This window comes from Suricata suricatta, chromosome 7 (assembly GCF_006229205.1).
Source record: "Suricata suricatta isolate VVHF042 chromosome 7, meerkat_22Aug2017_6uvM2_HiC, whole genome shotgun sequence".
NCBI classification, from domain to species: domain Eukaryota; kingdom Metazoa; phylum Chordata; class Mammalia; order Carnivora; family Herpestidae; genus Suricata; species Suricata suricatta.
The window spans coordinates 43,611,503-43,624,742 of record NC_043706.1 but is presented as its reverse complement, the minus strand read 5'-3'; the positions used below and the strand labels follow the sequence as shown (position 1 = coordinate 43,624,742).

General features: G+C 42.1%; 1 protein-coding gene across 1 annotated transcript in view; it reads left to right on the top strand.

The window, feature by feature from the left end:
- Positions 1-13,240, top strand: part of TNFRSF21 (TNF receptor superfamily member 21) — a 65,988-nt gene that overhangs the window by 40,536 nt on the left and 12,212 nt on the right. The window contains exon 4 of the mRNA XM_029943175.1: positions 1,413-1,678. Coding sequence (XP_029799035.1) covers positions 1,413-1,678 — 266 coding nt within the window. The remainder of the gene's footprint in view (positions 1-1,412; positions 1,679-13,240) is intronic.

Below are 13,240 nucleotides of genomic sequence, written 5' to 3'. Positions count from 1 at the left end.
AAAGCCACACCTCACAGAGGGTCAGTGTCAGGCACCCACCTTGAACTTGCAGCTTCTGGGATTTGACTCTGCATTTCAGCCTGCATTCATCAGATCTGGGTACTATAGACCCACACTGATGGAGTTTACAAGTGACCGGTCTGCCAGCGGGACCATATAATATATGATCCAGTGAGTTAGATTCAACCCAGCTGCCTTTGTGCTGCTGGGCACATTGTCTAACTTCTAGGGGCTGTTATCTTATCCGTGCAATTGAAATGTTAATGCTTTATGAAGATGTTCCAAGAGCTAGCGCCTTAGACATAAATCTGGGGAGATAATAGCTATTGTTATTATACTGTCACTTTGGTGGTTGTCTCCATTATAACTGTGCAAGTCAACTTTGGAGGCTGAATAATAGATGAGAAAATTGCTTGTTGAGCATAAGATTAGAGCACAAGGAGCCAGAGGTTCTTAAGGGGTGTCTCCGTGGGGCTGGATGGCTGGGCACACCGTCAGTCGACATTATTTCCAGAATCTGAACACTCTCTCCCGATGGTGCTGGATAAACTCCACTGTGGTTTTAATCCAGGGCTTACCTTTTTCTTAATTTCATGAAGTTCTTAATTTCTTGGGGCGCCTGGGTGTCTCAATTGGTTAAGCGTCCGGCTTCGGCTCAGGTCATGATCTCACAGTTCGTGGGTTTGAGCCCCACATCCGGCTCTGTGCTGACAGCTAGCTCAGAGCCTGGAGCCTGCTTCGGATTCTGTGTCTCCCTCTCTCTCTGACCCTCCCCTGCTCGCACTGTCTCTGTCTCTTAAAAATAAATAAAAACCATTAAAAAATTTCTTAATTTTACCACTTTTTTAGTCTGGGGGCCTCTGTTTGGTTCTACTTTTTTGGGGGGGGGTTATTTATTTATTTTGAGAGAAAGGGTGTGCGGCAGAGGGGGAGAGAGAGGGACAGAGAGAGAACCTCAAGCAGGGTTGGCACTCTCAACAAGGAGCCTGATGCAGGGCTCAAACCCCTAAACCCATGAACTGCAAGATCATGACCGGAGCCAAAGCCAAGAGTCAGATGCTTAACCGGCTGAGCCACCCAGGAGCCCTGGCTGCACTTGACTTTAGCAGTCACAAAGGAGTCGCTGGTTATTTTGTTTGGCTTTGGCTTTCAAAACATCATTTTGGGGACCATTTATCATACTTCCAGGATTGCACCTTCTTCTGGTTCCATATTCAGAAAGTGATACTGGTAGGAGGATACCTAGCTGGTCCCCAGGAGGGGCTGTGTATGCTAAGCACTTACTCCATTCCTTTGATGTATTACAAAGGCAGAACATGCTTCTTTCAGTTCATTAAAAAGAGTAGCCATATGTAAAGACCCTCCCTCACGTGCCTGTGTCTGTTTTTCATTTTATTTTCTCTCTGGTTTAGGGATCGACATCCTGAAGCTCGTGGCAGCCCAGGTGGGAAGCCAGTGGAAGGACATCTATCAGTTTCTGTGCAATGCCAGTGAGAGGGAAGTGGCTGCTTTCTCTAACGGGTACACGGCAGACCACGAGCGGGCCTACGCAGCTCTGCAGCACTGGACCATCCGGGGGCCCGAGGCCAGCCTCGCCCAGCTCATCAGTGCCCTGCGCCAGCACCGACGCAACGATGTTGTGGAGAAGATTCGGGGACTGATGGAAGATACGGCCCAGGTAATGTCCCTGGGGTGTTGGTCTTTCCAACTAACCTTTTGGTGCCCGTGTTCAGATTCTACCATGTGTATATAATAAGGAAAAATACGGACATTAGGTGTCCCCTTCTGGGACAAGGTGGTTCTCAGTGGTTGTCCGTGAGGACCATCTAGAGAACTTAAAAAAAAATTCTGATACTTGGACCCCGCTGTAGACCAGTTAGATCAGAATCTGTAGGTGGAGCACTACAGATCAGTGTTTAAAAAAAATTTTTTTTTAATGTTTACTTTTGAGAGAGAGAGAGAGAGAGAGAGAGCGAGCGAGAGCGTGAGTCGGGGAGGGGCAGAGAGAGACAGAGTAGGAGACAGGATCTGAAGCAGACTCCAGGCTCTGAGCTGTCAGCGCAGAGCCCAGTGCAGGACTGAACCCACAAGCCATGAGGTAGTGACCTGAGCCAGAGTCCAATGCTTAACCGACTGAGCCACCCAGGCGCCCCAGAAATCAGTATTTTAAAAAGCTCTCCAAACGATGTAATTTGAAGTTGCAAAGTTGAGAATCATCGTGTTTGGGGAATGGTCTAGCATCAGACTATCCAGCCAGATCTCCTTCTTGTTATCCTATTTACGGTCTCATTTTGCATAACACACTTTAAACAAATCCAAGAAGGAAATCTATTTTTTCCCCCATTCTCCCTTTACCTACCTTTTCCCAGGATATTTTTGTGATGTAATTTAGGAGGACTCAATCTTACCTTCTGAGGACACGTGTGGTGCTGACAGCAGTGGGTAACAGGAATGATCGATCCTTGTTCTTGGGCTTGTTCAATCTGCACATCCGGTGGGTCCTGAGGGGACCCAGGAGTGTGACTTATTTATAGTCGCTGGTCACTGAGCTGTGGCTTTGGGGTCAGGCAGCACTGGCTTTGAATCCTGCCTCTGACACTTAATAGCTGGGTGACCAATGGCAAGTTACTTCAACTTTCTCTGCTTCTATTTCCTCATTTGTAAGCCAGCCTTACAGGGCTAATTCGGATTAGAAATAAAGTATATGGATGCCTGATGCATTGAAGATGCTACCAATGGTAGTTATGATCATAATATACCTGATTTTATTCACTCTTCCCTTCATCATAATGAGCTTCCCTGAAAGGCTGTGAATTAAGCACAAATTTGAGTATTGACTTCTATTTCTCCCAAACTTCGATTAAGGTTTCTGAATGTATTCCCAAAGTAAAGAAAATGTTGCCACCGAGACCTGATAAAACCCACTTTAAGTTTTATTTTATTTATTTATTTTTTTTAATGTTTTATTTATTTTTGATACAGAGAGCAACAGAGCATGAGAGGGGAAGGGGCAGAGAGAGAAGGAGACACAGAACCAGAAGCAGGCTCCAGCCTCTGAGCTAACTGTCAGCACGGAGCCTGACGCGGGGCTCGAACCCACGAATGTGAGATCTGACCTGAGCCAAAGTCGGAGGCTTAACCGGCTGAGCCACCCAGGCGCCCCCCACTTTAAATTTTAAAGGCCATTCTGTCAGTATTATTTTCCAGTGCTCCAGACTCATTACCTAAAGAGCCAGAGAGAGAGTCCCCCCATCAACTCTAATTCACTACCATTCTGTACCAAATTTTGTATATCAAGGGACTCGATTTTATATAATTAAGAGGTCCAAGTGCTACTTTTATTAGATTTTTTGTACTAACAGTGATGTCTTTTTTCACTATTGAAGTAAACTGTCAAGAGGTGGGTCTTTTATCTCAGTGAGTGTGTAAAAATTTATAGGTGCTAGTTGGCGCTGAAGGTGGTCTTTAAACTCCTGGCATGTTTTTAACTTCTTTGAAATGTGGAATTTCAGAAAAATTTATCTATCTATCTATTTATTTATTTTGAGAGAGAGTGAGCAAGCAGAAGAGGGGTAGAGAAGGGGAGGGGGGAGAGAGAATCCCAGACAGGCTCTATGCTGTCAGCACAGAAGGGCTACGGGGCCCGAACCCATGAACCATGAGATTATGACCTCAGCTGAAATCAAGCCATATGTTTAACTGACTGAGCCATCATAGTGCCCCCAGAAAAAAATAATATGAACAGATGCCATGGTAAACATTCAAAGGCATACACTCGTGTCTTCGACTTGCTGAGAACGATACCAAAAGTACGCTCAAGGCTAAAGCTAGGCTTCAAGTCACTGGGTCTGGGGGAAGTGAAGGAAGATATTTAATCTGTAATTGAATAAAATGACTGCAGTTCAAATAAAGGGAATTGAGAGGCAAACATGCATGGGCTTCCTTGGAATATTGACTTCAGGGAAGAGCTGGTAGGGCAAGCAGAAGACTTAAAGTGGATTTAGATGTTGGAGAATAGGCCAGTAGGTCTTTTTGATGATACCTACAAGAATGGTAATATGTGATTGATGCAACATAAAGATTTAGTTAAGTGGAATCTTTGATAAAGTAGAAAGATGATCGCGAGGAATTTTTAAGGGAAAAGAGGGTTGCTTATTAGAAAAAAAAACCAAATACAAGCATAGGAAAATATAAACAGGGAAAATAAAAAGCATTAATGTTATGTTATTAAATCTAGGTGGTACAATTAGAAGTGATTTTTCTTTTTTTTTTCTGTAATGAAAATACATTACTTTTGTGATTTAAAGTCTATTTATTTAAATGGCAAATAGAATGTGACTTATTTAATTTTTTCTATTATGTTTATTTATTTTGAGAGAGAGACAGAGACAGAGAGCAAGTAGGGGAGAGGCAGAGAGAGAGGGAGAAACAGAATGTGAAGCAAGCTCTAGGCCCTGAGCTGTTAGCGTAGAGCTTGACAGGGGGCTCGAACTCATGAGTGTGAGATCATGACCTGAGCTGAAGTGGAATGCTCAACTGGCTGAGCCACCCAGGTGCTGCAAATTGAATTATTAATATTCAAGTTACCAGAACATATTGATTTCATAAATCAGGTGATCCCCACAATCCATCCCTCAATTATGCAAATCAAAGATGCATCTCTAGCATGAATTTTAAGAAAGTAAGCTCTTGAATCAGTCTCTCTAGAGTTCTAATTCTGGATCTTTAGTTTACTCACTGTGTGACCTGGGGCAATTACTAAACCTCTCTGGTCTCCCATTCCCCATTAAAGTATTTTTTAAATTACTGAGCTGAAAGGGCACAAGAGAAAGGGTAGGTAAGGCTTCATTTGACTGTGCTGAATTGAGAGAAGGCGGCCATCCTGTTTCAGTTTAGGGAGAGGAGACAGTGTGACCATAAATGTGGGACAATCCCTTCTTCCTTGTTAGGACCTACTTGAGGTTTGTGATATTGGGTCAGGTTCGCCAAAAAATTGCCAAGACTTATTTCGCTCATTGGTTTCTTTTTTTTTAATGTTTTATTTATTTTTGAGAAAGAGAGAGAGAGAGAGAGAGAGAGAGAGAGAGAGAGAGCAGGGGAGGATCAGAGAGAGAGGGAGACACGGAATCTGAAGACAGGCTCCAGGCTCTGAGCTAGCTGTCAGCACAGAGCCCGACGCGGGGCTCAACCCCGTGAACTGTGAGATCATGACCTGAGCTGAAGTCGGACACTTAACCGACTGAGCCACCCAGACGCCCCCTCGCTTTTTGGTTTCTGCAAGCCTAACTCATTTCTCTGTGTATGCTCAGCGATCACTTTGCATTTGGTCCTAGTCTTCAGGGTAATTCTCTTTTTTGGGGTGGTGGTGATGATGGTAGGGTACTGACTAGAACAAATGACCTTTGTATGTTTCTCTGATTCTGTTGAGGTCCATAAATGTTTCTTGAGCACCTGCTTTATTCCAGGCACTGTCATAGGTGTTGGGAGAGGTAATCTCAATGTCTCTGGAGGTGACTGTGTCTGCGTTTCAAGGGAAATGATTCATAACAAGAAATCACTGTGTCAGTGAATCAGAAAATAAAAACCAAATATGCAGTCCCAAAGTGCCAAACTCTTGTACCATTTAGTAGTTTCCTTTTACCTCCTCTATATCCAACAATATCTATTTTGCTATTTATTTTTTAAGGCGCAGTGGCATCGACGCATCCTGTAGCTTTCTCTGTAATTCTGGGGTGGCCGGTGTGTGATGGCAGAGCCTGAGAGGCCAGGATGAAGCTTCTCGTTCCATGTTTTCATAATGGCCACCATTGTCTAGCAACACTGTGGACCCAGCTCTGACTCTAATTTTAATAGCCAACGAGCATGGATTTCTGGCTGCCAGCTTTTATTAATCACACAGTGTGTAATTGTCTGCAGCTTATCTCTGAGATTAGTTGAGTCAAACAAGACACAGAGTGCAGGGGGCATAATTGAGACTTATGCTTCCCACTTTATGGCGGATTTGTATTCTCGGTGCATTGTGGTACTGCTGGCGACTCAAGATTTTGCCCTAGGAGTTAATGGAAGCTTAATGTGCAAAAATGACTATGTGTGCGTATGTTTAAAAATGGTTAATAGTTTTTCCTATTCATGAACCTGAGAGCACCCACCTTATGCTCCACTCAAAGGATTAGCCGGGTGTACCTTTTAGTTTCCTCTTTCAAGAACAGCTGGGCCATTATTAACCATGGTGGCCTATTAGCCATGTTTTAATTAAACACATCCAGAGTCTGACTTTAAAAAAAAATTATGTACAAAAAACCACTACATGGTAAAATTCCCTTTTTGGTGTTCTGTTCTGTTTTTTTTTTTTTTAAGACTTAAGTTCTTAAGAGCAGTTTTAGGTTTCAAACAAAATCGAGAGAGATGTACAGTGATTTTTCATATATCTTCTGCTTCAACATACACATAGCCTCCCTCATTGTCAATATCACTCACCAGAATGGTACCTTTTTTTTTTTTTTTTTTTTTTACCAGGGATGAACCTACATCAACATACACCAATCACCCAAAGTCCATAGTTTATCTTAGTTTCCTAAGTATATATTCTACAGGTTTGGACAGGTGTATAAAGATACATATCCATCATTATACCATCATGCGGAATATTTAGACTACCCCTAAAATCCTCTGTGCTGTGCCTGTTTATCTCTCCCTCCTAACCCCTGGCAACCACTATTTTTTTTCCTACTGTCCCTATGGTTTTGTCTTTTCCAGGATGTCATATAGTTGGAATCATGCAGTATATAGCCTTTTCAGATTGGCTTCTTTTGCTTAGTAACATGCAGTAAAGAGTCCACAAGACTTGATAGTTCTGTTTGTTTTTAGCCCTGAATAATATTCCATTGTTGAGTTGTACCAGTTGATTTGTCCATTCGGTTACCTGACTTTATCTAAGGCATGAGTTGTTTTTCAGCCCTCTTTTCTTTTGAATTCAACATCTAAAGCCTTCTAGAATCGTATCTATTTTTCCCTTCCAGGCATCAGCATTCGGTGCAAACAGCGAAACAGTGGTGCCATAGTTGGAAGTTACTGGGGCTTTGCCAAAGCTATTTAAAAACCCTAATACAGCATTCCAAATTGTATGTTATCTCTTTTTTTCCATCCTTTTACTTTAATTCTCCCCCCCCCCGGCTTTATTTAAAGCAAGTCTTTTGTAAGTAGCGTATATTTAAGACTTCAAGAAATTTAGTCTGACAGTTTTTGTCATTTAATTAGAGAATTTTAGTATGGTTCCATTTTTAATGTAATTATGCCTATATTTGGGTTAAAATCTACCATCTGATTATTTGTTTTGTATTTGTCTCGTCTCTCCCCCTCACCCTGTCTTTCTTGCCTTCTTTGGGGTTAATCAAGTATTTTTTATTATTCTACTTCTCCTCCTCTTTCAGCTTGTTAGTTACACATGTTTTACTGTACTTTTAATGGTTACCATAGAGATCGCAACTTAAATTATGAGGGATATTTCATAAGTGCATACTTCTTACTATTTCTAAACAACACAACAGCCTTAGGAGACTTTAATTCTATTTATCCTTTTCTTGCATTATGTTTTTTGATGTCATGAATTTTCACACCACACATTTCTTAGCCCCCAAAAGGCACAATTATTATGGTTTTTCACAAGCCAGGATTCCCATGGATATACCTGCATCTTGATCTTTTCTGTCGTTCTTCATTCCTCTCTGCAGCTTCATCTTCTACACCTGAGATCATTTTTCTTTGGCCCAAAGAATGCTTAGGGTGGGTTTCCGGCAGTAAATTCTTTTCCTGGGTCTGGAAAATGCCAACTCAATAAATAAATTGCATTATTTGCCCTTTGTTTTTGAAAAATAGCTGGAAAAGAGAATGTAGTGGGACCATTATTTCTTTTCAGTGCTTTCATGTCTGTGTTTAAGTTTCATCTGCTACAGAGCAAACGGGATGACATGATTTTACGTTAAAATCTCTGTTACCTAACAAACTAGGTGGACAGTATTAAACCAGACATTTGGGGCAAAGGCAAAGGCCAGTATAAGACAGAGTCTGTGCTATCAAGGAAGCTTATGGTTGAATGGAAGAAACTTCTATATACTTAGAGTTTAAGGGAATCAATCCACGAGCGTGGGAGGAGGGAGGTGCTGGATGCACAACGAGCCAGCGTTAAAGGTTCCTAATCGGAGCATCCGTGTGGAGATGTGGGTCAGGTGCACTTCCTGCCTGGCAGCACATCGCTGGGAACACTGGCCTCAGTTTATTCCTGAGGACATGGGAGCACCATTAGTGCCTGACCTATGAGGTGCTGTGAGAATTAGGTGAGTGTACCCCCAAAGTAAGCACTGGGCGAATGTTTAGTGTTCATAGTTGCAATTATTCCCCGGGCTCTAGAGGCAAGAGAGATGGAAGAAATGTTCCTCAACTCATGCGCATGATGGATCCTTTAAATCCTGAACACTGAGGGGTTACGTAGTGTCCAGCGGGGAGGCACTTCCGATTCCAACACTGCTTAAAGTGGACGAGTGAGTTGAGCATCAGGGTTGCCATTTAGGTTCAATGCCAAAGAACTGGAAATTCTGCTAATGGTAAATATTTATTCCTTGCCGCCTGAGCGAGACTGGGGATGTTTTCTCTAGGGAAGAAACAAAGGTGATGGTATGTGTGAAGATAATTGTCTGTTTTCTCAGTGGCTGTCAGAAAAAGGGAAACAAAATTGAGCAACTGAATTTCTAGATTTACTCTCCCCTCCCCTCCCCACCCCTTCCCTCCTTTCTCTCCCTCCCTTGTCCTCAGATTTTTCTTTTTTTTTTTTAATGTTTGTTTTTGAGAGACAGAACACTAGTGGGGGAGGGGCGCGCGCGCACACACACACACACACACACACACACACACACACACAATCCGAAGCAGACTCCAGGCTGTCAGCACAAAGTCCAACGCAGGGCTCGGACCCACAAACCACGAGATCATGTCCTGAACCGAAGTTAGACACTTAATTGACTGAGCCACCCAGGACCCCAGATTTTTATGTTTAAAATGGGAAATCAAGTGGTTATCAAAATTAAATGAGGTACTGTTTAGTTAAGCTGCGGGATATAAGGAAGCGAGGTAGTAGAGTGATGCTTCCTGGCAAGGTTCAGCAGTAATTGTGATCGGAATTTCAGTGTTCCTTTATTGTACCATTTTGATGAAGGACAGAAAAAGGAATTTTATGGACATTTTAAAGGATGATAATATTAAAAAGAACTGCAACAACTGAAAATAATATAAAGCATCACTTGCGCTGTCTGCTTTGACCAGCCATCCTCAGATGTAAGGAATTGGTGCCAATCAGGCAGGGGAGTTGGGTACCTTACCCCTCCTGCCCTCCTTCCGTTAGAGAAGCCAGATTAAAACTACTCTGTAATGTAACTAGTGGACTTGAGGCCAGAGTTGTTGTTGTGGGCTGCTGTGTAGTAGAATGACTCTTTGTTAGGCATTCTCGATCCCTTCCAGAAACCATGCAGGAGACCTACATCCCAGAGACAGAGTCCTTTCCCCCTCTCCGCCCCCCATCCCTGGCCCCCAACTATAGTCCATGCTGTTTGGACACTGGGCGCTTTGCTCTGTGTGATCAAGTGGGACAGCCGCCGCAGTGGGGACAGCACTGGGCATTCTAATTTGGCAGGGACAGCACCTCTGTTTCTGCGGCGGAGTCAACTACAGTTGCTGATTTTTGTTGTTGTTGTTAACCAGCTGCAGGATGAATCCAGGCAAATAGCGGCTGTACGTTTAACAATTGAATTTTGGGCCATTCAGATTTGTTTTCGTCTTTAATTTGCCCGTTGGTCATCTCTGAGAAAATAGGGATTATTATCCCAAGGCTCTAAGATATTAGCTGAGCTCCGCCTATATTTCACGCCTGCCCTCAGTCCTGTTATCACAACGTAGAGGGTCATTTAAGGTCAAGTTACTTAATTTGCAGGGTGTGACTGTGAGCTCTGGGGAACTCTCCTGTGTGGTGACTGTGAACTTTATAAAGAGATTGTTGCCACACAATAGGCTTAGGTACATTTTGTCGTGCTTGGGTAGGGTGGCCATGTGTACAAAGAAGCATGCTCTGCGAATAAGCTTTTAGGTTTTTAATGTCATTTCGAGCCGTTCTATTTATTATCACATTCTAGGGTTTCATTCAGTTAGTCAACAACCGTCAGCTGTGTGTTTGGTACTTTGTAAAGAAGAAAGGTGGTCTCCAGGCCTTTCGTGAGCTTGGTCACCGAGAGGGAGATTCCTGTGCAAATAATGTGCAATTCAGTGTGATAAGCACATGTCGTAACAGAAGGGTACCAGGAAACGATAAGGTTGTGGCAGAAGGCTGGGGTACTGACCTACCAAAAAATACAGGAAACAATAGCAGATGTATATTTGTCCAGTCGAAACAGTTATTTTTAGGGTTGCCTGGGTGGCTTAGTCAGTTAAGCATCTGACTCCTGATTTTGGCTCAGGTCATGCTCTCGTGGTTCGTGGGTTTGAACCCCACATCGGGCTCTGCACTGACAGTGTGAAGCCTGCTTGGGATTCTCTCTCTCTCTCTCTCTCTCTCTCTCTCTCTCTCCCTCCTTTCCCAACTCATATTCTTTCTTACTCTCTCAAAATAAATTTAAACTTAAAAAAAAGGTATCTTTTTTTAATGTTTATTTGTTTTGAGAGAGAGAGAGAGAGAGAGAGAGAGATAATGAGCAGGGGAGGGGCAGAGAGAGAGGGAGACAAAATCTCAAGCAGACTCCACGAGGTCAGCACAGAGCCCGAAGTGGGGCTCAAACCCACGAACTGCAAGATCATGATCTGAGCCAAAATCAGAAGTCAGATGTTTAACCGACTGAGTCACCCAGGCGCCCCCCCCCCCCCAATAAAAGCCCCTCTTAAAGAAAAAAGCAGACAGTAGTTTCTTTCAAGACTGGGTTTTGGTCCTCTTCCCCAAGGACTTTTCTGTCTGGGTTCTGCTGAAGGAGCCCTACCTACTTTATCAGCCCCCAACACCAGGGGCTTCTCAAGGCGTTGACTCTGCAAAGAACACTTGTTTTACTAAGAATCTTGTTTTGTTTTGCTCAGTCACAAGCTTTTCAGAAAGCTTTCACTGTTGTGCAATATTAAAGGTACATAAATAAGTTTCCAATTTTCTACTTCATGGAAGGGCTGAAGTTCGAACTTGGAATCTCTAAGAACTAAAAACTGGCAGATCCAATAGATTGACGTTCAACTTCATGAATTCAGAGCTATCATGTAAGGATCTGGGGAAGTTTAGAGACAGAGGGTATATACTACAGATCAGGAGTGTAAACGCCCAGCCCTGCACTTCACATCGAGCAGAGGCTCAACACATTTTTTGCTACTATCATCTACGTTGAAATTAAATTCTACATTCTTTTTTTTTGACTCAAGAGCAAATGATACCACTCTACTTTTGATACATGCACATTAAGGAGAAAGGGAGCCAACATTTGATGAGTATCTGTTGTGTCCCAAACACCGTCTGGGTGTTTTACATCTGTGATTATCTAGCAAGCTTCATGGTCCTCCAAGGTATAGGTAGGTAGTAGAAGTAAGACATATTCAAGGCCATGTCCACTGTAAGATGCACCATTATTGTATATACCACCCCACTAGCAATGAAAACACTGCCAATTATAGTTGTAAGATATATTCCTATTTGAGAGATGTTCAAATGTGAAAAAATATACATTGTAGGATTAATCCAGTATGGTTGGGTTTGAGGTGTATAGTGTATAAGGGGTTCGTTGGGGTCTTGCGATGAATACACTCTCTCTCCCAACATGTATTTACACATATTTTTTCTTTTCCTTTTCAAAATTGCCTTTGAGAGTGAGTTGGATTAATGTCAACAACTTATTTAGTAAACATTAATGGAACACCCATTTTATTTTGAGCTCTGTGTCAGACACAATAGATACTAGATGAAAGCATTTGCATACAAAACACATAAAACAAAACACAACTCCTGGGCATCCTCCTTCAAGTTGGTGATGGTTTCACAGGAGGGAAAGGTATGTGAACCACATGTTAAAGGATATTTTGTGGACTTGAAGTGGGTTTTTACTTTTTTCCTGAGACACTGTGTCTCCATGTTCAGAAAAGACAGAGTCCATTAGTTGATGACATTTTCCATCCCTTAATCCACACCCTCACTGGCTTTCTCAAAGAATCCACAAAAATGAAATCAGAATCAATATAGTGAAAAGAAGCTTATTTTCTCCATCAATTACCAGTGCTGGATATCATACTTTAAATTTATTTTTAAAGCCAAAACTCATATCTTGATAAAGCTTTGTAGCTTCCAATTTGGGCCCAGTTTCCCCATTTTATGTTCATGAGACCATCTCTTGATCTGTTAAAAACAACATGCCAGCTGTAGGTACACTTGCTGGCGAGGAATTGCATCCTGGCCAACAGTAGGTTTTATTGTACACCAGTTAATTTCAACTTAACATTTTCAATGCTTAACTCCTCTTACTCTTTGGGAAAGGTAGCTTTTTCTCCTGACTTTCCCATTAATTTTTTTTTTCACAGAGAAACTTTCGATTTATCCACAGTCGGGCTTTGTCAGGGGACAGTCTGCGGCGACCAACTATTACCCTGACTTGTCACCAAAAATGTACTAGAAGAAAACATAGGGAAAATTTTCTTTGTTTTTATTATCCCAACCATAGGTCAATCTCTTTTGAGAAGGATAGAAAACACTGAAGTCATACAAGTAAGATTTAACTACGTAACAATAAATGTATAAGCCAGAAAACTTCAGATGTAAACCAAAAGAATAATAACTGGGGGAAGTTGTTTGCAACATACAGTTAATAACTTAAAAAAAATGAAGAGCTTTTACAAAGTAAGAGACCAAAGACCCAAAAGAAAAATGGACAGTCTGTGAACAAAACAGGTCACAGAAAAGGAAATAGTGAGGGTTGTTAAAGACATATAGGTTTTTTAGCGTGTCTCAGAGCAAGAAAAATTAAAATGGAAAACTGTCTGGAGTTACAATTTTAACTTCTTAGATTGGTAAGGAGAAGGTATGACACCATTTTTGTGTTGTGAGAGTGTAGAGTGTAGAGAAAGAGGGATAGGGATAGTATGTTGCTGTTGTGTGTGTACGTTAGCCCAACCCTTATGGAGAGCCATCTGGTATTATCTACCAAAGTATATGGCAGTTGACTATTGATCTTGCACTTCC